At 43.2% G+C, this 21,135-nt stretch overlaps 1 protein-coding gene across 1 annotated transcript in view; it reads right to left on the reverse strand.

Moving 5' to 3' along the window:
* PKD2 (polycystin 2, transient receptor potential cation channel) overlaps positions 1-20,125 on the reverse strand; it is a 70,755-nt gene extending 50,630 nt beyond the window's left edge. Inside the window, exons 1-2 of the mRNA XM_032143097.2 lie at positions 19,369-20,125; positions 7,851-7,964 (exon numbers count right to left, since the gene is read on the reverse strand). Coding sequence (XP_031998988.1) covers positions 7,851-7,964; positions 19,369-19,963 — 709 coding nt within the window. The 5' untranslated portion in view covers positions 19,964-20,125. The remainder of the gene's footprint in view (positions 1-7,850; positions 7,965-19,368) is intronic.
* Between the last annotated feature and the right edge of the window lie 1,010 nt (positions 20,126-21,135).

Genomic DNA, 21,135 nt, shown 5'->3' on the forward strand with positions numbered 1-21,135 from the left:
ACTTCTGCCTGGACATCGAGGTGTTTCCATACATCTTCTCAAATCTAGGCAGTGGCTTCCAAAGCTCAACTTTTGTCTTCTGTGCACTCAAAGGCCCAACACCACATGGAAGCTGCCAATGCTTGGGACTTGTACCCTCTGAAGTAATGGTCCAGCTGTACCTTGGCTCCTTTTAACCACAGCTGGAGCTGGAGTGGCTGGAACACAGGGTGCCATGTCCCAAAGCTGCACAGAGCAGTTGGGCCCTGGGCCTGGCTCACAACCATTTTTGCCTTCTAGGCCTCCAGGCCTGTGTTGCGAGGGTCTGCCCTGAAGATTTTCTGAAACGCCCTGGAGACATTTTCCCCATTGTCTTGGCAACTCACATTCGGCTCCTCGTTACTTATGCAAATTTCTCCAGCCAGCTTGAATTTCTCCCCAGAAAATGGGTTTTTCTTTTCTACCACATGGTCAGGCTGCAAACTCCCTAAACTTTTGTTGCAGTCTGCTTCCCCTTTAAACATAAGTTCCAATTTCAAACCATCTCTTTGTGAGCACATATAACTGTACACTTTCATGAAAAGCCAGGTCACCTCTTGAATGCTTTGGTGCTTAGAAATTTCTTTTGCCAGATACTCTAAATCACGTCTCTCAAGTTCAAATTTCCACAGATCTCTAGGGCAGGGGAAAATGCCGCCAGTCTCTTTGCTAAAACATGCAAGGGTGACGTTTACTCCAGTTCCCAATAAGTTCCTCATCTCCATCTGAGATCATCTCAGCCTGGACTTCATTGTCCATATCACTATCAGTGTATTGGTCAAAGCCATTCAACAAGTCTCTCGGAAGTTCCAAACTTTCCCACATCTTCCTGTCTTCTTCTGAGCCATCCAAACTGTTCCAACTGCTGCCTGTTACCCAGTTCCAGAGTCACTTCCATATTTTCATGTTATTTTTGTAGCAGTACCCCACTCCTGGTACCAAGTCTCTGTATTAGAACAATTTCACACTGCTATAAAAAACTGCCTAAGACTGGGTAATTTATAAAGGAAAGAGGTTTAATTGACTTACAGTTCCAAATGCCTAGGAAGGCCTCAGGAAACTTACAATCATGGTGGAAGGCAAAGGAGAAGGAAGCACCTTCTTCACAAGGCAGCAGGAGAGAGAAAAAGAAGCGGTAAGCGACAGACACCTATCAAACAACCAGATCTCATGAGAACTCACTCACTATCATGAGAACAGCATAGGGGAAACCATCCCCATGATCCAATCATCTCCTACCAGGAACCTCCGTCAATACGTGGGGATTACAATTGGAGATGAGATTTGGGTGGCAACACAGAGTCAAACCATATCACTTTTGTATTTAAATAAATTTTATTTATTTTTATTTTCTATTTTTTTTTTTGAGACAGGGTCTTGCTCTGTCACCCAGGCTGGAGTGCAGTGGCATGACCACAGCTCACTGCAGTCTCCATCTTCCAGGCTCAAGTGATCCTCTTGCCTCAGCTTCCTGAGTAGCTGGGACTACAGGCATGTGCCACCATGCCTGGCTAATTTTTATTTACTTTTTCGACACAAGGTCTCACTCTGTAGCTCAGGCTAGAGTGCAGTGGTCCAATCATAGCTCACTGCAGCCTCAAACTTGGGCTCAAGCAGTTCTCCAGCCTCAGGCTCCCAAGTAACTGGGACTACAGGTGTGCGCTACCATGCCTGGCTAATTTTAAAATTTTTAATAGAGACAAAGTCTCGCTATGTTGCCCAGGTTGGCCTTGAACTCCTGGCCTCAATTGATCCTCTCACCATGGCTTCCTAGAGTACTGGGATTATAAGCATGAGCCACTGTGTCTGCCCATGGATTCTTTTTCTTTTGTTTTCTTTTCTTTTCTTTCTTTTTTTTTTTTGAGACAGAGTCTTGTTCTGTTGCCCAGGCTAGAATGTAGTCGTGCGATCTTGGCTCACTGCAACCTCCACCTCCCAGGTTTAAGGGTTTAAGCAATTCTCTGGCTCAGCCTCCCGAGTAGCTGGGATTACAGGCACCTGCCACCACACCTGGCTAATTTTTGTCTTTTTAGTAGAGATGGGGTTTCACCAACTTGGCCAGGCTGGTCTTGAACTCCTGACCTCATGATCCACCCTCCTCAGCCTCCCAAAGTGCTGGAATTACAGGCATAAGCCACCGTGCCTGGCCTATTTTTTCTACTCTATAAAATATTTATGGACGTCTACTGTTTTTCTCAGTGATTTTGGAGCTTCAAATGTGTTAAAATATTAACCCTTTGTGATGTTTCTTATAATCATTCTTTGTAATTGCTTTCTGCTTTTTTTTTTTTTTTTGAGACAGAGTCTCGCTCTTTCCCCCAGGCCAGACTGCAGTGGCGCTATCTCGGCTCACTGCAAGCTCCACCTCCCGGCTTCATGCCATTCTGCTGCCTCAGCCTCCCGAGTAGCTGGGACTACAGGCACCCGCCACCGCGCCCGGCTAATTTTTTGTATTTTTAGTAGAGACGGGGTTTCACCATGTTAGCCAAGATGGTCTCGATCTCCTGACCTCATGATCCACCCGCCTTGGCCTCCCAAAGTGCTGGGATTACAGGTGTGAGCCACCGCGCCCGGCCATGCTTTCTGCTTTTTAATGTTGCCTATTTCTTTGACATACAGAAATATTACATTTCTACAATGTTGACTCAGCTAACTTTTGTGATTTCTATTATTGTGTTTAAACTTATAGATTTTTTACTCAATTTTATAAAATGAGTAGAGAGCACAGAAAAAGGAAATTGCAAATATATTTTTATTATAGATTCACCAAATACCTTCCTTGCATTTTTTTCCTTTCTTTTTTCTCTTTCTTTCTTTCTTTCTTTTCCTTTCTTTCTCTTTCTTTCTTTCCTTTCTCTCTCTCTCTCTCTCCTTCCTTCCTCCTTTCCCTTTCTTTTTTCTTTTTCTCTCCTTCCTTCCTTCCTTCCTTCCTCCTTTCCTTTCCCTTTCTTCTTTCTTTCTTTCTTGCTCTTTTTTTTTTTTTTTTTGAGACAGAGTCTCACTCTATTGCCCAGGCTGGAGTGCAGTGGTACAATCTTGGCTCACTGCAACCTCTGCCTCCCAGGTTCTTGTGCTTCAGCCTCCTAAGTAGCTGGGATTACAGGTGCATGTCACCATGCCCAACTAATTTTTGTATATTTTGTAGAGACGAGGTCTTGCCAAGTTGCCCAGGCTGGCCTTGAACTCCTGACCTCAAGTGATCTGCCTGCCTCGGCCTCCCAAAGTGCTGAGATTACAGGCATGAGCCACTGTACCCAGACACTGTTTTCAAAGAACTTCTAAATATTCTTTATTCCTTTCTTTAACTTTAACACCTAACTCACACAATAGCAATACTATTGCTATTTATAACAGCAATGCATGTATATTAATAAGTGCTTTAATGGCGAATTCATAGCAACTCTCAGGTTTCGAGTAGGAATAAATCCTAAATTACAGAGAAAGTGAGATTACTTAATTCTCATGCCATTTCTGTTCTCCTGGTTAAGTAGACTGATTTTTAAAACACAGGGGACATAACCTCATTGGTAAGATGGAAAATAAGCTCTTGGTGAGCAGTTAGTTGCTCCAAAAGAATCTGAGTCTGGCTCAAAGAATTAGAAACTATAGCTCTTAGAACTGAGATAATTCTGCCATTCTCAACAATCTTTGGCAAGAATAACTTCTTACTACTATTACTGTATGACAGACAGCATCCTAGGATCTTTTCATGTATTATTTCTAATCTTCACAATGATATTTCCAAATACTTGTCTTACGAGTGAGGAAACAAAGGCTTAGAAAGGTTAATTAACTTGCCCACATTTACCTAGCATGTTAGCAGTGGAGCTGGGATTTTAACTCAGGTCTGTCTGATGCAAAAAAAAAATCTGTACTTTTCTATGTCAAACTGCTTTCTAAAACTCTACCTACTTAATACAAGGTGATATAGTTTGGATGTTGTCCCCATCCAAATCTCATGTTGAAACGCAATCCCCAATGCTGAAGGTGGGGCCTGGTACGAGGTGATCAGATCATGGGGGTGGATTTCTCAGGAATAATTTAGTACCATCCTCTTGGTACTGTCCTTGAGGTAACGAGTGATTTCTCACGCGATCTGGTCATTTAAAAGTGTGGGGCTTCTTCCCTGCCCCACTCTCTCTCTCTTGCTCCTGCTTTTGCCACATGATGTGCAAGCTCCTGCTTCACCTTCCGCCATGAGTAACAGCTTCCTGAGGCCTCCCCAGAAGCAGATGCTGGAGCTATGCTTCCCTTACAGCCTGGAGAACCATGAGCCAATTAAATCTTTTTTCTTTCTTTTCTATTTATTTATTTATTTATTTTTTGAGACAGGGTCTTGCTCTGCCGCTCAGGCTGGATGGAGTGCAGTGTTGCAATCACAGCTCACTGCAATCACTGACTCCCAGCTTCAAACAATTTTCCCACCTCAGCCTCCTGGGTAGCTGGGACTACAGGTGCGTGCCACCATGCCCAGCTAATTTTTGTATTTTTTGTAGAGAGGGGGTTTCACCTTGTTGTCCAGGCTAAGTTTGAACTCTTGGCTCACCATTACACCTGCTTCAGCCTGACAAAGTAGTGGTATTACAGGCCTGAGCCACAGTGCCTGGCCAAACCTCTTTTCTTATAAATTACCCAGTCTCAGGTATTTAGGGCAATGCAAGAACAGCCTAATACATAAGCCACAGGGGTAAGTACACTATCTCATTTACATACAGAGTAATGAGTTTGATATTCTTGGTCATTTGATATTGACATTGTTGGCAAGATTTTAAAACTAGTAATTAAAAAGATAGCTGGTAAGCAATAGGGAAAGGACTCAGTCACTAGAAGCCAGTAAGGTTTTGCTAGGAGTAAATCTTGCCTGCTTATTCTCACTTCTTTTTTAATCTGGTCAACAGCTCACAGATCAGAGGAATGGTGGAATTACTCAGACAGGCATTTGGAAAAGTCTTTCCTGTCATCTTGTTTATGAACACTCTGAGCTGGATGATAATAAAATGAAGTGAACTCCAACCAAAGAGCCTTGATTAATGGACTGATGTTCTTAGACCAATCTTTTTTAGTTTAATAATTTACAAGGATATGGATATAGATAATAACTGCTGATACTGTGAGGCTTCGGGGAATAGCTGATGTGAGATGAATGAATCCAGTTCCAAGATAATTTCAACAGAATGGAAAAATGGGCAGATCCTAACAAGATGAAATTTAACAGGGTTGAAAGAGGAGTCCTCCACTATGGTCCGAGGCTAGCTCACATACAGCTGGCGGACACAGTGCTTCACAGTTTTTGGTCAAGAGACTAAGGAATTATTTATATGATGAGACAACCTCATGAGTCTGGCCATGGTAGGTTGCACAAGCCACAGTGTAATGTCTGGTTTAGGAATATCATGGCCCCACTCACCATGGTGAGGCTCATGTGCTTTCTTAGGGACTCTGATGAACAGAACACGCACCAGAGGGACTTTCCATCAAGGGAGTTACTCAAACTTGTGTCTTCAATCACATAATCAACAGCTGGATGAACTGGAAAGGCTTAACCTGGAGAAGGCTTAGGGGAGATTAGGTATTTGTCTCCAAACTTCCGAAGAGCTGAATTGGAAAAGCAACATGGAAAAAAGATACTTGGTATAGGCAGGCTTGGAGGGTGCAACTGGGTAGAAGTTACAAGAGATAGACTCTGGCTTCACTGAAGGAAGAACTTTCTAACATAGCTATAGAAAACTGAAATGAACGATTTCAAAGAAGTAAGTCCCTTAACCTGGGACTCTTGTTCAATCAGAGGCAGGATGAATAACCATCTGAGAGGGATGTTTTAAAGAGAATTTTAGCATTCAGTGAGGTCAGACCATATGACTGCTAAGATGCCTTCTTAACCAGAGATTCTACAATATTCCAAAAACAAAATTTTTAAATATATAGCTACTCACGTAGGAAATAAAATGTGATTTGCGTGAAAAAGAACAAAAAGCAACAACATTCTCAAATAAACAAGAAAACCAATTCATTATGTGACTTTAGGCATGTTTCCTAAAACTCTCTGTCTTTAGCTTACTTCTCTGGCTTACTTTCCAAATTCATCACTGCATCTAAAAACTCGTTTCTCTAGGCTATATTATGGAGGCTCTGTTAGTAGATCTGGGCAAACCACATATGTATTTTAAAATCACTGAGTGATTCTAATGCTCAGTCAGTTTTGGGGACTGCTAAAATTCTAGACTTATGTACAGGGGTTACCTTCTATTTTGCATAAGAAATTTGTCTGTATATGTAAAGCTTGAAAAGAACTTAGTAATTCTAATCAACTTGTTAATATTTAAGGCCACTGCAGTTTAATGTTTAAGCACCATTTTAATGCAGGCAGCAAACTCAATCTCAGTTTCTAAACTCTAACAATTTAAAACATAAAAATATCACATCCAGGCTGGGTGCAGTGGCTCATGTCTATAATCCCAGCACTTCTGAGGCAGGGGGATCACTTGAAGCTAGGAGCTGGAGACCAGTATAGGCAGCAAAGTGAGGCCCCACCTCCACAAAAATGTTTTAAAAGTTAGCTGGGCATGGTGGTGTGCAGCTGTAGTCCCAGCTACTTGGGTGACTGAGGTGGGAGGATCACTGAAGCCTAGGAGTTCGACGCTGCAGTGAGCTATGATTGTGCCACTGCACTCCGGCCTGGGGAACAGATCAAGACTCTGTCTCTAATTTAAAAAAAAAAAAAGGAACACTTTTCTCACAGGAGTTTGATAGGAGGCTCTGGGGTCATAAATCTTCTTCCTCATCTGTTCTCATGAAGACTTTAGATGAGACATGACAGAAATCCATCATCGAACGCCCTTTGATTCAGAGGACAAATCCATCGCCTGTGGCTTTCCAGACTTTCAGACAAATGGTTCCTACAGCTAGTCTAGCTCAGGCGTCCCTCCCCTCCCCCTACCAGAGGATGGGAAGACAAACTGAAAGAAGGAAAGAAGAGGAAAGAGACGGGCCTATAGCAAGTTTCTTGTGGAGTAAAAGCCCAGCAATTATTTAAAGATTGAGAAGAAATAATGAATTAAAATGAGGCAATGACACAACATATCCAAATCCAAAAGAAGGGGACTTTTACATGTATATGCCAATAAAAGCAATATTAGTAGCATTATTTGTATTTTCTGAAAGTTAAATTTGGAAAGTCATTTTTCTGGAAACAATTCTTATGCAGACTTTATGTTAACTGATGTAATAATAGTATGACAATAATGATGATAGTGTAATAATAGTGACACTGTACTCATTGTTAAGAAATCTAATACAAAAATTCTCTAACTTGGTTTCTTGGTGTCTGGCAAGTTGCCATGTGTATCTCATAGTGAAAATCGTCACCACTGACGATGAACTGGCTGGTCAGATAATGCTGATTTTTAATTAATGTTTACCAGAGTGCAGAAGAGAACCTGACCAAATTCTAAACTGGAATTGAACTCTTTGCCTCTCCCTTCCGGTGTTAAACGCAAGTCCATAGTCACTTAGCACTTGGTCACAATTTAGTCACAATTACAAAATATCTTTCTTGTACATTTTTCAGAGCTTCTGTTGCCATCCGCAGTTTTGGGAAATGGGGGTACAGCAGAGAACAAATCATGGCCCTTCTCTTATAAAGCTTGCATTCTACCATAGGAAGACAGTCAATAAACAAATGCCCAAATAAAAATATTAGGATTAAAAACAAAGGTAAGAAGGTAACTTCCGAGTTGCCCCTCTGGTGCATATACACTTCCTTTTAATTATGATTTGGATAGGTCAAATCTTTTCAAAACTTTCCCATTAGTGGAAGGAAATATTCTACTTACAGATGCACAAGACTATGAGAAAAAGGAGGTATGTGACCAGTTCCCGTAAAACATTTTTAAGGTATTTCTCTCGGTTAGTGCTGCTTTCCTCCATGAGTCTTGTTCCCCAGAGACCTTTAAAATAATAATGAAAAAAAGAAATCATTTTATTTAAGAAATCTCATGAATGGCAAAAGGGAAAATAAAGCACAAATTAAATAGTATCACCTGTAAGGGAGATTCTCCCCTTTTTTTTTTTTTAATCAAATTTTGAATGCAACTGAGAAACTGGTTTTGTAGGCCTACCTTTTATTTAAGAGTACATCTGACTCCACTGTTACCCCAAACATGCAAAACATAAGGCAACAATCCTGATCATTTTATAGGCTCCCAAGCCCATTTAGCAATATCTTAGTCAAATTTTAAAAAGAGAACAGGAAATAAGGAAGGCCTAACAGAGGAGTTAAATAATTGTGCAAAACTTATCAGTTCTTCCTATTTGAGGTGGATACAACTTTGTAATTATCCTACTACTAAACCCAGTTAAGAATATGATGTAATTATATTTCAAGTAATAACCTTTTAGGTCACCCCTGATGAAAAGAAGTCCTCGTTGGAGAATTACTTCAATATAGAAACATGTTATGCTTCTAACCCACTGGCATAATAACTCTGCTCCATAAAAGCAGAAGCTGTCCTATTAAAAAACTCCATGGTGACTGATTACACTAAGCGTGCTTAGCTTAGCAGATTTTTAAAACGGCAATTAACATATAATCTTTAAAAGCAGCAATTCATCCATGTTTCCTCTCTTTCTTTGTAGAAAGACTGGAATCAGCAACCATGTTCTACATTTTAGCAGATGGAAAAAGCATTGGGCTGGCTGAGTGAAGATGACGTAACCCTCCATGAGCTTGCTGGAGAGAGTGACCGCAGTTTTGGACTCAGCCAGCAGCAGATATGGTGGCCATCCAAACCCCCATTAATGAACAGTGTGGTAAAGTCACATTGCTGGTTACTTGGAAGAACCTTAACACTTTCCAAAAAAGACAAACCTCTCAATCCTTTCAGTTAGATTAGGTTGGCTGTTAAATGGAAACCAACCTGGTCCTTGCGTGTTGTCTCATGCTTTGATTCCACAGACCTTAACTCCTTCAATAATGGAAACTCACACAGCCACTTTCGCCACAATCAAGCCACACAGGGAAATGGGAAAAAATAGCATAAGGCCTTTTACTTCGAAGAAATGAGTTCATCATTAGTGTTCATGTATTTTTTAAGTCTTATAATAATATGTAAGTTCTATTCCTGAATTTGGGTATTTCCTTTCATTTTCTCTTTTCCTTCCAAGTGTCCTTTAGGAAAATCAGCACTGAATTCAAAAACACTGTGTTACGCATCTTACATTTCACCAACACTGAGAGTGGAGCATAACTTATGACCAACTTTGCTTCTGCCAAGATCTGGTAGTTGTCAGGGAATTACTCACTCAGAAGAAATGCAGCAAGCAGAATGTTTGTTCACTGAAACACTATCATATCATATTAAAGAATTATTACAAATTTAGATGACACGGAAAATTACAACTTAGAATAACACAGAGGCAGCCAAAGATTAGGCTCGGTAGCCCTGGACACAAATACATCACTTCTTTGTGTAAATTTCTTTTGGAGGCCAGGCCTAAAATATATGTCAATAGAGACTGCTAGTCTCTTTACTCCCAGGGAAGACGGTTACCCTGTCTCATTTGGTCAATGATTTCATTCTTTCCCATGGTTTATAAACGACTAGGCACTAAGGAACAGCCATGATTCTTAATATTTATACATGGTATTGCTTGGCCTATAAATAGAAAAAACAAACTCCTATCAAATTTTCTTCAAGCTAGGCTGGGTGCAGTGGCTCATGCCTATAATCCCAGTACTTTGGGAGGCTGAGGGGGGTAGATCACTTGAGGTCAGGAGTTCAAGACCAGTCTGGCCAACATGGTGAAACCCCATCTCTACTAAAAGTACAAAACTTAGCCAGGTGTGGTGGCAGGCGCCTGTAATCCCAGCTATATGGGAGGCTAAGGCAGAAGAATCGCTTGAACCCGGGAGACAGAGGTTGCAGTGAGCCAAAATCACTCCACTGCACTCCAGCCTGGGTGACAGAGTGAGACTCCATCTCGAAAAAATAATAATACTTTATTCAAGCTAAACTTGTGATGGCCTATGGCAATTTAATTCTAGCCTTTGAATGAAACATTTCAAATGGAAAGAAACAAGTCCTCTTATGTATGTAGGTATGTATGTATGTATGTATGTGTGAATTTATTTATCTTGAGGCAGGGTCTCTCTCTGTTACCCAGCCTGGAGTGTAGTGGTGTGATCACAGCTCACTGAAGCCTTGATCTCCTGGGCTCAAGCCATCCTTCCGCCTCATTTTTTGATTTTTTGCAGAGATGAGGTCTCAATATGTTGCCCAGGCTGGTCTCGAATTCTCGGCCTCAAGTGATCCTCCTGCTTCAGCCTCCCAAAGTGCTGGGATTACAGGCATGCCACTGCACTCGGCCTCCCTTATTTATATTTTTATATGATATACATCCAAATATTCTCTTTTTTTCTCTTTTTTTTTTTTTTTGAGACAGAGTCTCACTCTACCACCCAGGCTGGAGTACTCTGGTGCAATCATGACCCACTGCAGCCTTGACCACCCGGGCTCAAACAGTCCTCCCGCCTCAGCTCAGCCTCCCAAGTAGCTTAAACTACAGGTACATACTACCAAGCCCAACTAAGTTTTTAATTTTTTGTAGAGGTGGGGTCTCACTACATTGCCTAGGCTGGCCTCAAACTCCTATGCTCAAGCAATCCTCTCGCCTTGGCCTCTCAAATTGCTGGGATTACAGATGTGAGCCACTGTGCTTGGCCCTGTGTATTTTCTTTTTCTAAATTACTCTATCTACTTCCTCAAATATTTACTGCTTTAAATTTTTCATCCCATTTTCCCATTGGGTGTGTATGTAGGACCAGTCTTAGGGTACAGGGACCTTTTACATCCTGATGGGTGAGAAACAGTTGCATCTACAAGTAGGAAAAATAGCTGTCCTGCAGCCAACTATTCTCCATGTTTGGCAGAGCTGATAGGATAAGAATGGTTAAGGATGGAATCATGTGCAAATTGGTGACACTCTTCAAAATCAACTGTTGTCTTTCCCATAGCTGTTCTAGTTGTGGTGGGAGTAACTTCCCAGCATTGCAGGTATTCAATGTTTCCAGGTGTTAGGGAGAACAACGGAATGAGAGTATAAACCCAATTTCCCTTAAGAGGGGGCTTAGCTAATGCCAGAATGCAAAGCCAGAGTACATCACCTAAAGCAGGGTCCCCAGTCCCCAAGCTGCAGGCGGGTACTGGTTCATGGCCTGTTAGGAACCAGGCCCCACAGCAGGAGGTGAGCCACAGGCAAGCGAGCATTACCGCCCCAGCTCCGCCTCCTGTCAGATCAGCGGTGGCATTAGATTCTCATAGGAGTGAGAACCCTATTGTGAACTGGGCATGTGAGGAATCTAGATTGCCCGCTCCTTATGAGAATCTCATTAATGCCTGATGATCTGAGGTGGAACAGTTTCATCCCCAAACACTTTCCACCCCAGGTCTGTGGAAAAATTGTCTTCCATGAAACTGGTCCCTGGTGCCAAAAAGGTTGGAGACTGCTGATCTAAACAGTGCATTCCTCTGCACAATGTTACTTATTAATATGAACACTGGGGAACTCTGTAATGGAGAACTCCAAGCACAAAAGATATTACAAACAAAAGTTGGCTTTGAACAAAAATGCCATTTCCCCAACTATTTTATCTAAATCCTTTCAAAAACATTTTATTGGCTGGGCACACTGGCTCACGCCTCTAATCCCAGCACTCTGGGAGGCTGAGGTGGTTGGATCAACTGAGGTCAGGAGTTTGAGACCAGCTCATCCAACATGGTGAAACCTTGTCTCTACTAAAAATACAAAAGTTAGCTGGGTGTGGTGGTGAGCTATTTGGGAGGCTGTAATCCCAGCTACTCGGGAGGCTAAGGCAGGAGAATCGCGTGAACCTGGCAGGTGGAGGCTGCAGTGAGCCGAGATCACACCACTGCACTCCAGCCTGGGCAAAAGAGTGAAACTTCATCTAAATAAATAAATAACTACAACTTTTTATTTTAGAAAATATCAGAAATATCACAAAGAGAGAATGATATAATGGCAAATCTATCACCTAGATCCAACAATATCAACTCAATGCCAATCCTAGTTCATTTACGTTGTCACCCATCTGATGCCACTGCTGACACGATAGGAGGTAGTAATGCTCACTGGCCTGTGCTCACCTCCTGCTCTGCGGCCCGGTTCCTAACAGGCCATGGACCAGTACCACCCCAATTATTTTGGAATTAATTCCAGCTATTGTATCACTTCATCTATAAATATTTCAGTTCCATGGTTAAAAGGTTAATTGTGGATCTTCCACCTCACACTAACCTGCCCCATCTGAAATACATGAAACCCATATGGCCTATTATCAAGGCATGGTGCAACATAGGGCTTTGGAGTCAAATGATATTAAACTGAGGGCTTAACCGCTTCAGAGCTGAGAAAGCTTACCTGACATCATGAGCCTCCACTTCTTCATCTAAAAATGGAGTAAGAGTACCTTTCTGTGGGGTTGTCCCGGGAATTAGAAATATTATTTGTGGAACACTTAGAGTGCTTGGAAGAGGCCTGTATGTATCTTCAGAAACAAGCCCAGATCTGCAAAATGGCCTTTCGGAGGCCCAGTTGGTCCAGATTTCAGAGTGGTATAAAGATTCAAATCCATATGAACTATCAGTTCATTGTGATAGCCTGACCAAATTCTCAGTGCATTTATATCATAAAAGAATCCTCTTTTTGTGCTAAGACACATGTGAGTCTCGTTTAGAAGAATGAATACAATCCTTCCTAGTATTCATTTGAATTGCAGGGACACTTTCAGAAAGGGAAGTGGCTTTTTATCTCTATTTGTCCATTTTCTATAGAATAGACAGTTGCTACCTTAAGTAATATTGACTCCTGAATCTTGATTTTTTTTTTTTTTTTTTTTGAGACAGTGTCTTGCTATGTTGCCCAGGCTGGTCTCGGATTCCCAGGCTGAAGCAATCCTCCCGCCTCAGTCTCTCAAGCAGCTGGGATTAAAGGCATGTGCCACCGTGCCTGGCCTGAATCCTGAATTCTTAATCAGCCATCTCCTGAGGGGCAGACAAGTATATGTTACAGTTAACATGTAGTTCTACCTGCATATTCTCTAGACAGCTCACACTCACCTCCCCCAAAATTTGTTTTTCTTTCTCTGGAAATCTACTCTTTCTGTTTGGGTTAATGGTACCATGCCAGAAATTTGGGTTTCACCCTAGAACAGGCCTTCTTCTTATCCCTCCCATGGAGTTGGTTCCACAGTTCTGACGGTTTTTGTTTCCCTTCTATCTAGCTTCTTTCCATCCCAGCTCATATGCCTTGGTTCCAGCCCTCATCACCCCTCCTCCTCTTGGTCAGCCCTCTCCTGACCTAGTCTGTCACCCACCAGCCTACCCACCTCACCCTATCCTCTACATTGTTGCAAGAGTCATCTTCAGATTGACAAGCGATCATATCAGCCCCCTAAGCTTGAAGCCCACATTGGCTCCAACTGTCTACAGGAAAATGTGCCCATTCCATGGTGGGAGTTACAGGTTTGCTGTAACAGGAACAGATCTTGTTCCTGTTGTTTTTCCTCCTTGTATTCCCCCATCATTCTTCAAAATGAAGCTCAAGTTTTACTCCCTCTGGAAACCTTCTCTGACCTCTCCAGGTAAATCTGATCCTCTCTTTTTTTTTTTTTAGATACAGGCTCTCACTCTGTCACCCAGGCTGGAGTGCAGCGGCGTGATCACAGCTCACTGTGGCCTCAATCTCCCAGGCTCAGTTGATTCTCCCACCTCAAACTCCCAAATAACTGGGACTACAGGCACGTGCCACCCTGCCTGGCTAATTTTTGTATTTTTTGCCACTCACTATGTTGCCCAGAGTAGCCTTGAATTGCTGGGCTTAAGTGATCCTCCCATTTCAGCTTCCCAAAGTGTTGGGACTATAGGCATGAGCTGCTGTGCCTGGCCTTATCCTCTCTTTGTTGGAATCCTCCCATATCTGGGACCTGGCATTGCAATGACTTACTTATACCTCTGTTTTCCCTACTAAACCCTGAGTTCCTTGAAGGTCGAGACCTTGTATTATTCATCTCTGCATCCCTAGTACCTATCACAAAAGAAAGTCCCATGAATGTTTTTGACTGCATGAATTCTGTTACTGGCACAACCTTATCACAACCCCAAAGGGTAGCAACCCTCCCTCAAAAAAATCCCCAGAGTAATGAAAATACAAAGTCTGCTTGTTCAAAATTATGGTGCGAATAAAAAAGGAAAGGGAGGAAGTGATGGAGTAAAGTTCAGATTAAAAATAAAGGGAAAGTCACAACAGTCGAAAGGTGGAAAAAAACCGCAAATGCCCATGAACTCATGAATGGATAAACAAAATTTGGTGTGTGTGTATATATGTGTACAAACTTCCTTTTTATGACTAAATAGTATTTCATTGTGTGTGCACATGTACACACACAATGAAATACTATTTAGTCATAAAAAGGAAGGAAATTTGCACGCATGGATAAACCTTGAAAATACTACGCTAAGTGAATAAGCCAGACACAAAAGATCAAACATGGTCTGATTTCACTTACATCAGGTAGCTAGAACAGGGAGACTCACAGAGAGGAAAAGTACAACGGAGGTTACTAGGGTCTGGGGCAAGGGGGAATGGGGAAACAGGGAGTTATTGTTTAATGAGTACAGAGTTTCTGTTTGGGATGATAAAAAAGTTCTGGGAATAAATCGTGTTAAGTCCATTTACATAATATAATAAATCTACTTAATGTCACTCAATTATATACTTAAAATGGTTAAAATGGCTAATTTTATGTTATGTATATTTCACACCTATTAAAAAAAATAAGAGAGGCAGGCTCTTCCACTCCCTAGATCAATTAGAATTCTGGATACATGGACTGTGTTGGTACGATTTATCCTGCATGTCCTAATAAATAAATGTTCATAAACTAAAGAGATGCAGATAATTGCTGGCTAAAGTTAGGTTTGGGCTCTACCGGCATATAGCATAGTGGATGAGAAACACTTTCAACACAAAGTGCCTGGAATTAAATCCTGACTGCAACATCTAATAGTTGTGGCCCTGGGCTAGTCATTTAACCTTTAGAAGACTTAGTGCCCTCAACAGTAAAGTGATGATGGATGAGAGTTCTTTCTTCACAGGTTGTTGTGAGGATAAAAATGGAACTATGAATATAAGGAGTTTAACACAGTGCCTGGCACACAGTGAGCAATAAACCATTATTTCTTTTTGAATTTAACAGTCTAGGGCAGGGTTTCTCAAAGTCCTCACTCCTGGCAATTTGGGTGGGAGAATGCTTTGTAGTGTGTGTGTGGGGGGCTGTACTGTGCAGTGTAGATTAGTAAGCAGCATCCTTAACTTCAACCCAGGAGATGCCAGGGGCATCCCCCCGGGTATGACAATCAAAAATGTCTCCAGAGATTACCAAATGTCCCCTGAGGGGCAAAACTGCCCCTCCCCCCCATTGAAAACCTGTAATTTAGGATAGTGCTCTGCTGGTGATGACATAAGACTAAGTTCTGAAGTCTCAAGACAGGCTAAATTCATCAGTCACTGTGCACAGACTATCATGAGCAGCAACTAAGAGCGGTGAGTTGGATGTTTGCAGTTTCTGTGTGGTAGCATCAACCAAAGCCAAGTTCAAATCTTTTTTTAAGTCCAATAACCTTTCCTATAACTAATTATGCTTCCCTTTAGACATCAAAAGGGAAGGCAGAAAAAATAAAAATTACATAAAGTATGGCAAAATAAAATAATTGCATTGGGAGGTCACTTACTAAATACAATCAGCACACCAATTTCAATGTCAAGATCCAATTATTTTAGGAGAAATAAGAGTCGACTTACTATTTCATTTGAGCCTGAACACTAACGAGGCCATCAATAGCCATCTGCTGAAATTCATTTTTTTCCCTCCTGGGCACATGGCTACATTACATTTTCCAGCCTCCCTTGTAGGTATCCTTGGCTAAATGATTAAGAACTTTGCCAATGGGTCATGAGTGAAAGTGATGTGGGCCATTTCTAGGATAAGGCCTTTAAGGAAACAGCAGTGACAAGCCTTCTTCACACTCTCCACCAGAACCTAAACCACGGAGGCAATGACAGGGCCCTGGGAGAGCCAGCAGGGAAGAAGCCTGGATCCCTTACTAACCACATGGGGGAAAGCTGCTGCTAACCTGGAATACCTTCTCTGAAATGTTACATGAGCAAAAAATTAACTTCTTGTTCTTCGGGGTATTGAAGGGGAGGGAGGTATCTGTTTTAGCAGCTTAGCCCACCCTGACTTGTACAGCTAGTACTTCATAGTTTCTCTAGGAAAAAAAAAAAAGCCCGAGAATATATGCCTAAAATAACAAAGAGGAACTGACTTTAACAGGTTGATACATTCAGAAAAACATTCAACTTCTGAAATCCAGAAAATTTTGTGACTCAGAGTGCCATATTTTATCTTTGTACTAAAAAGAATTTGCTAAGAAAAGAATAAACAAATACTTGAGGATGCTTTTAAATCTGGGCTTCATCTTTAAATCTTTCAGTCATCCTTGGCTTCCTTTGGTCCAGGCCCTCTTCACCTCCTTACTGGCTGCCTCCCACAGGTCTTCTTGCCTCCTTTCTCTCTGCCAAGCTCTCCTGTACACCATGCTGCTGACTCAATTTCCTTTCAGCATGTTCTGTTCCTGCTCAGAAACTTTCAACTCCTTCCTAATATTTAGGGCTACATTCTCAATTCCTTGATTAGATACAATGCATCCTGCAAACAGGCCTCAACAGGCCTCAAACATGTCTTCTTTCTTTACTATTTTACTTCTGCTAAGAAGATAGATCTATTTACTGTAGAAGGAGCAAAATCGACCATTTGTTGTCCATCTTGGATTCATGTCATTAAACAACAGACCAGAGCATGGTGAAGCTAGAAAGGACCTTGGAAGCTAGGTTCAACTCCTCCATTTTATAAATGAGCTCAAGCTCAGGTAGTTTGAGGGAGTTATACAAAGTCACAAAGGCAAGAGACTTCCAGGGAAACTCCTGACCACTCCAAACTTCAGTCATTTCTCCTACCTTTAAAAACTGCAAGTTACTTTCTGTTCTGATCCTAGGGCACTGCTTACATAGTGCATATAAGATTTCTGTCATTAGTATCCAAAGGAGGCAGGGGGAATCTCAACCCATTCATGGCTATTTATTTTACATTTCTGGGTTTTTGTCCATAGGAAAACAGTGATATGCTATTCTAGTGTATTCATAGCAGCTAGCACAGTGCTATCTTCACAGTAGGTGCTAAATATTTAACAAATGTTGCTTATTTAATAAGTGACAAGAATATCAATTATATTTCTTCATAAAAGAAAGGAATAACAATTTATTTAAACATTTTATATAATTAAAACTTTTCAGCTAGGAGCAGCAGCTTGCACCTGTAATCCCAACTACCTGGGAAGCTGAGGTGGGAGGGCAGCTTGAGCCCAGGAGTTTGAGGCTGCAGTGAGCTACGTTCGCTTCCCCGCACTCCAGCCTCAGTGACAGAGTGAAACCCTGCCTCTTAAAAAAAAAAAAAAAAAAAAATCCCGAGCCCTGAGTCTGCTCTCCTACAAATCAGACCATTGACACACTTTGGCTAGAGGTTTTATGACTATGAGCTTATTCATTTTGTTTCCTGAAATTTTTCTTTAAAAGAAATAAATTTACATACATAGTCATATGAAATATATATTTTATTTCTCTATATTCTGTTATTGAGTTTATCAAACAAGGTTAGGTGTGTTATCAAATGCTTAAACTGAGTTAAAAGGATCATGCAACTTACCATTATTTATTAACTTAAAAGGAACATCTCTCTCACTTCAGTAAATATTTTTTAAATGCACATTTTAAATGGTGTAAAATAACATATAATTAATCCAGTTTTGAACCTTAAAAAGTGTTAGTGTTTTATTAATTTACTCACACAGGTTATCCGAAAAGGATCTTTTGTTCCCCACCATGCTTTGAATAAAACTAACTAGTATAAGTACCTCCATAAAAGAAGTACCAAAATGTTTACATTTATATTTCTGAAGCGCTAACAACATGACAAATACATGCTGCACATTTTATGTCTTAACTCATTTAATTCTCCCAACGAGTCAAGGCCTAAGCGTTATGATCGTCTCTTTAAAAAAAAAAAAAAATCCAAAAATTGGGGATCAGAGAGGTTAAGTAACTTGCTCAAGGTCATACAGCTAATGAGTGGTGGAACTGGGATTTGAGTGTAGGCCTGACCTGGTTTTAATCACACTGCTGTAACAACAACTAGATTGTTTTTGTGCAAGACTTTCAAAACTGACAGAAGGGGAAGAACAAGAAAAATTCAACTGAGAATGGAAACTCTTAAAAATATAGATTAAAATAATTTGGAGGGTAAAAGCAAATGAAATACTTTTCCAAGGATATCTCTGACAAAATTTGTAAAAAGGTAATTTCTTCTGGTATTGGAAAATTCACGTCCTCTTACTGGGCACTGGCAAATTTGAAAATTCCTCTTCTGCCTTTTGTAGAGCTGGGCGCACTGGACTCGGACACATTTATCAGCTGCTATCTGGTGACTTCATCATTTTGGTGGAATTTCAAAGAACATTAATTTAGTTATTTAAAAACATACTTCAAATTTTTTTAAAACAATGTAATCTTTCCTTTGCAACTGTTTTTAGAAAAATGTCTAGAATTAGAAACGGCCAAATAACTTCACGGATATTGTTTTATTCTATTTGTGGTGTTCTCAACAGCTCCCACTCCCCAAAACAACCACACACATCACCAAAACAATGCATCAATGACAATCTGCCACACTCCTCCCACAACTTGATATTATATGTACTGTACTGCTACCCTTTTCAGCCCGGGACAATGGAACATCCAGGCAAGAAGGAAACCACGGGTGACTATAACATTTTCCTTTAGATTTTGTGACACTGGCAAATATGCAGTTGCAACTACCATCAGTTACACTACAAGTAATGTTCATTTTTTCCTCTACAAGAAAAAAAAACAAAAACCCCAGATGTACTCTTTCACTCTAACTAGGCTTTCACTAATTTTCAGTAAAAAAGACGATGGTGACATATCCTGAAGAAGAAGGTATCCAATAAATGTGCCCCAACAAAAGAGCAGTGGAATTCCGCGCTGGGTACCGGAAATAGGGCAGGATTAGCGGAGGTGGGGAATGCGCTTCCAAGGGAGGCGGAACGCAGAGGGGATGCGAGGTGGAGCCCGGGGAGCTGCCGCAGCGGGCGATGGCCGTTCTGGTTTGTGCATCTGCCGCTGCGGGTCGCGCGTTCTTACCTCGCAGCCCGCGAACCAGCCTCTCCGCCCAGGCCACTCGGGGCTGCTGCCCGTCCAGGGGGAGGTGGCGATGCAGCGGGTCCCCGCCGCCAGCCGGGCTGGGGCACGGCGGGCCCTGGTCCTCTCGCCGGCGCCGCCTCCCGCTCGGGTGGCCCGCGCCGTGGTAGCCCCCAAGCCCCCGGCCCCGCGCGCCCGCGGACCTCACGGCCGAGGAGGCAGCCGACCTCCGGCTGCCCGGGCGCCACTCTACGTCCATCTCCACCACCATTCCGCCTTCTTCCCCTTCCACCTCCTCCTCCTCCTCCTCGGCCTCGAAGCCGGGGTTATCGCGGCTCCACGCCTGCCGGGAGCACGACGAGAGCGGAGGAGAAGGGGAGGCCGAGGTTCCGGCCAGGGGGTCCCGCGCGGCCGCCTGCCGGATGCGCTGCATCTCGATCTCCAGGCCCCGCTGCTCGCGGAGGCCGCCCGGGGCGGCGAGGCTGGCGCCCACGGCCGCGCCGCCCGCCATCAGCCGGCCCGGGTCCGGCGCGCGGGACGCGGGCGGCCGCTGGGCGTCCCGGGGCTGCTGAGGCTGCACGCGACTGGAGTTCACCATCGCGGTCACTGGCGTCCGGCGCGCGGTTGCGCGGCGCCGCGCTCGGCGCTGTGCGCCTCAGGAGCCATATTCCTTTCTTCCCGGCGCCCGCCGCCTCCTGCTCCCCGCCCCCGACCTCCCCGCGGTCCCGCGTCCCCTCGCCCGCCCCCTTGGCCCGCCTCCCTCTGGCCTCGCCCCGCCTCGCCCATCCGCCGCGGCGCGTTGAGCGGGGAGGCGCGAGGGAGCCGCCCCCGCGGTCTGCGCGCTTGCCCAGCGGCTCCCGGGTCCGCGTTCCAAGTGGAACCGGAGCCCGGGCGCGGGCGCCCACGTTCCATTCCCGGGAAGGCCTGGGAAGGGAGGGAATCGCTCACCCGCCAGCCCGCCTGCAGGGAAAGGGCTCCTGGAGCTGTCGATGCCTGGCCGACGCTGAGATAACTCTTGGGTCCCCGTTAACCACCAGCCACTTCTGCCTCGATTCACCAAAGTGCAGGGAAAGAACCTTTTGGTGAGATGGTGTGAATTGGCGACATCCAGCCTGAGCTGAAGTCTCCAGCGGGGCAAAGAAATCTTTCCATTTGCAAACTACCAAGGCTGACTTGTGCATTTGGCGGGCCTCCTGCCCCTGATTTTCCTGGTTTGGAGATGCTTTCTCGATCTTTGGTTGGCTTCTGTCTCCACACATTGTGGGGATCCCAGGGATTCGTCATAGGACTCTCGGATCGCTGGTGCCTCCACCGTGATCTCCGGTCTCCCTCCGGTCTCCCAGCACTGACTTCTAGCAACAGAATCCTGCATGAGGGCCTAGGCATAGAACTTTATTTCCACTCTTCTGAACACATCTAACGTGATGCTCTGCAATTGTCTGAAATTTATCCTACCCTAAGCCATTATCTTGTCCCCTTCTCTGGAACCTGCTTCACTTCCCGTATCCCAAGGTGAGGTTTGGGTCTTCGCTGTCCTCCTCACTTCCCGGGCCACTCTTCTTCATGGAAGGCTCGCGGTTTACCCTCCACCGCCTACACCACATATTCTTGTTACTTTTGCCCCACAAATATCTCCCTGATATGATCTCTGTTTCTCACTCCTGCTGGCTTGATCTTATGTCTTGCATTATTCCGCATTAGAACAATTGATCCCTGTCAACTCCATCTCTATTCTCCACGTCGGTGTCCTCACTATTTCCAGGTTATATT

The sequence above is a fragment of the Hylobates moloch genome, unplaced genomic scaffold, assembly GCF_009828535.3.
Source record: "Hylobates moloch isolate HMO894 unplaced genomic scaffold, HMol_V3 SCAFFOLD_2, whole genome shotgun sequence".
In the NCBI taxonomy this organism is placed as follows: domain Eukaryota; kingdom Metazoa; phylum Chordata; class Mammalia; order Primates; family Hylobatidae; genus Hylobates; species Hylobates moloch.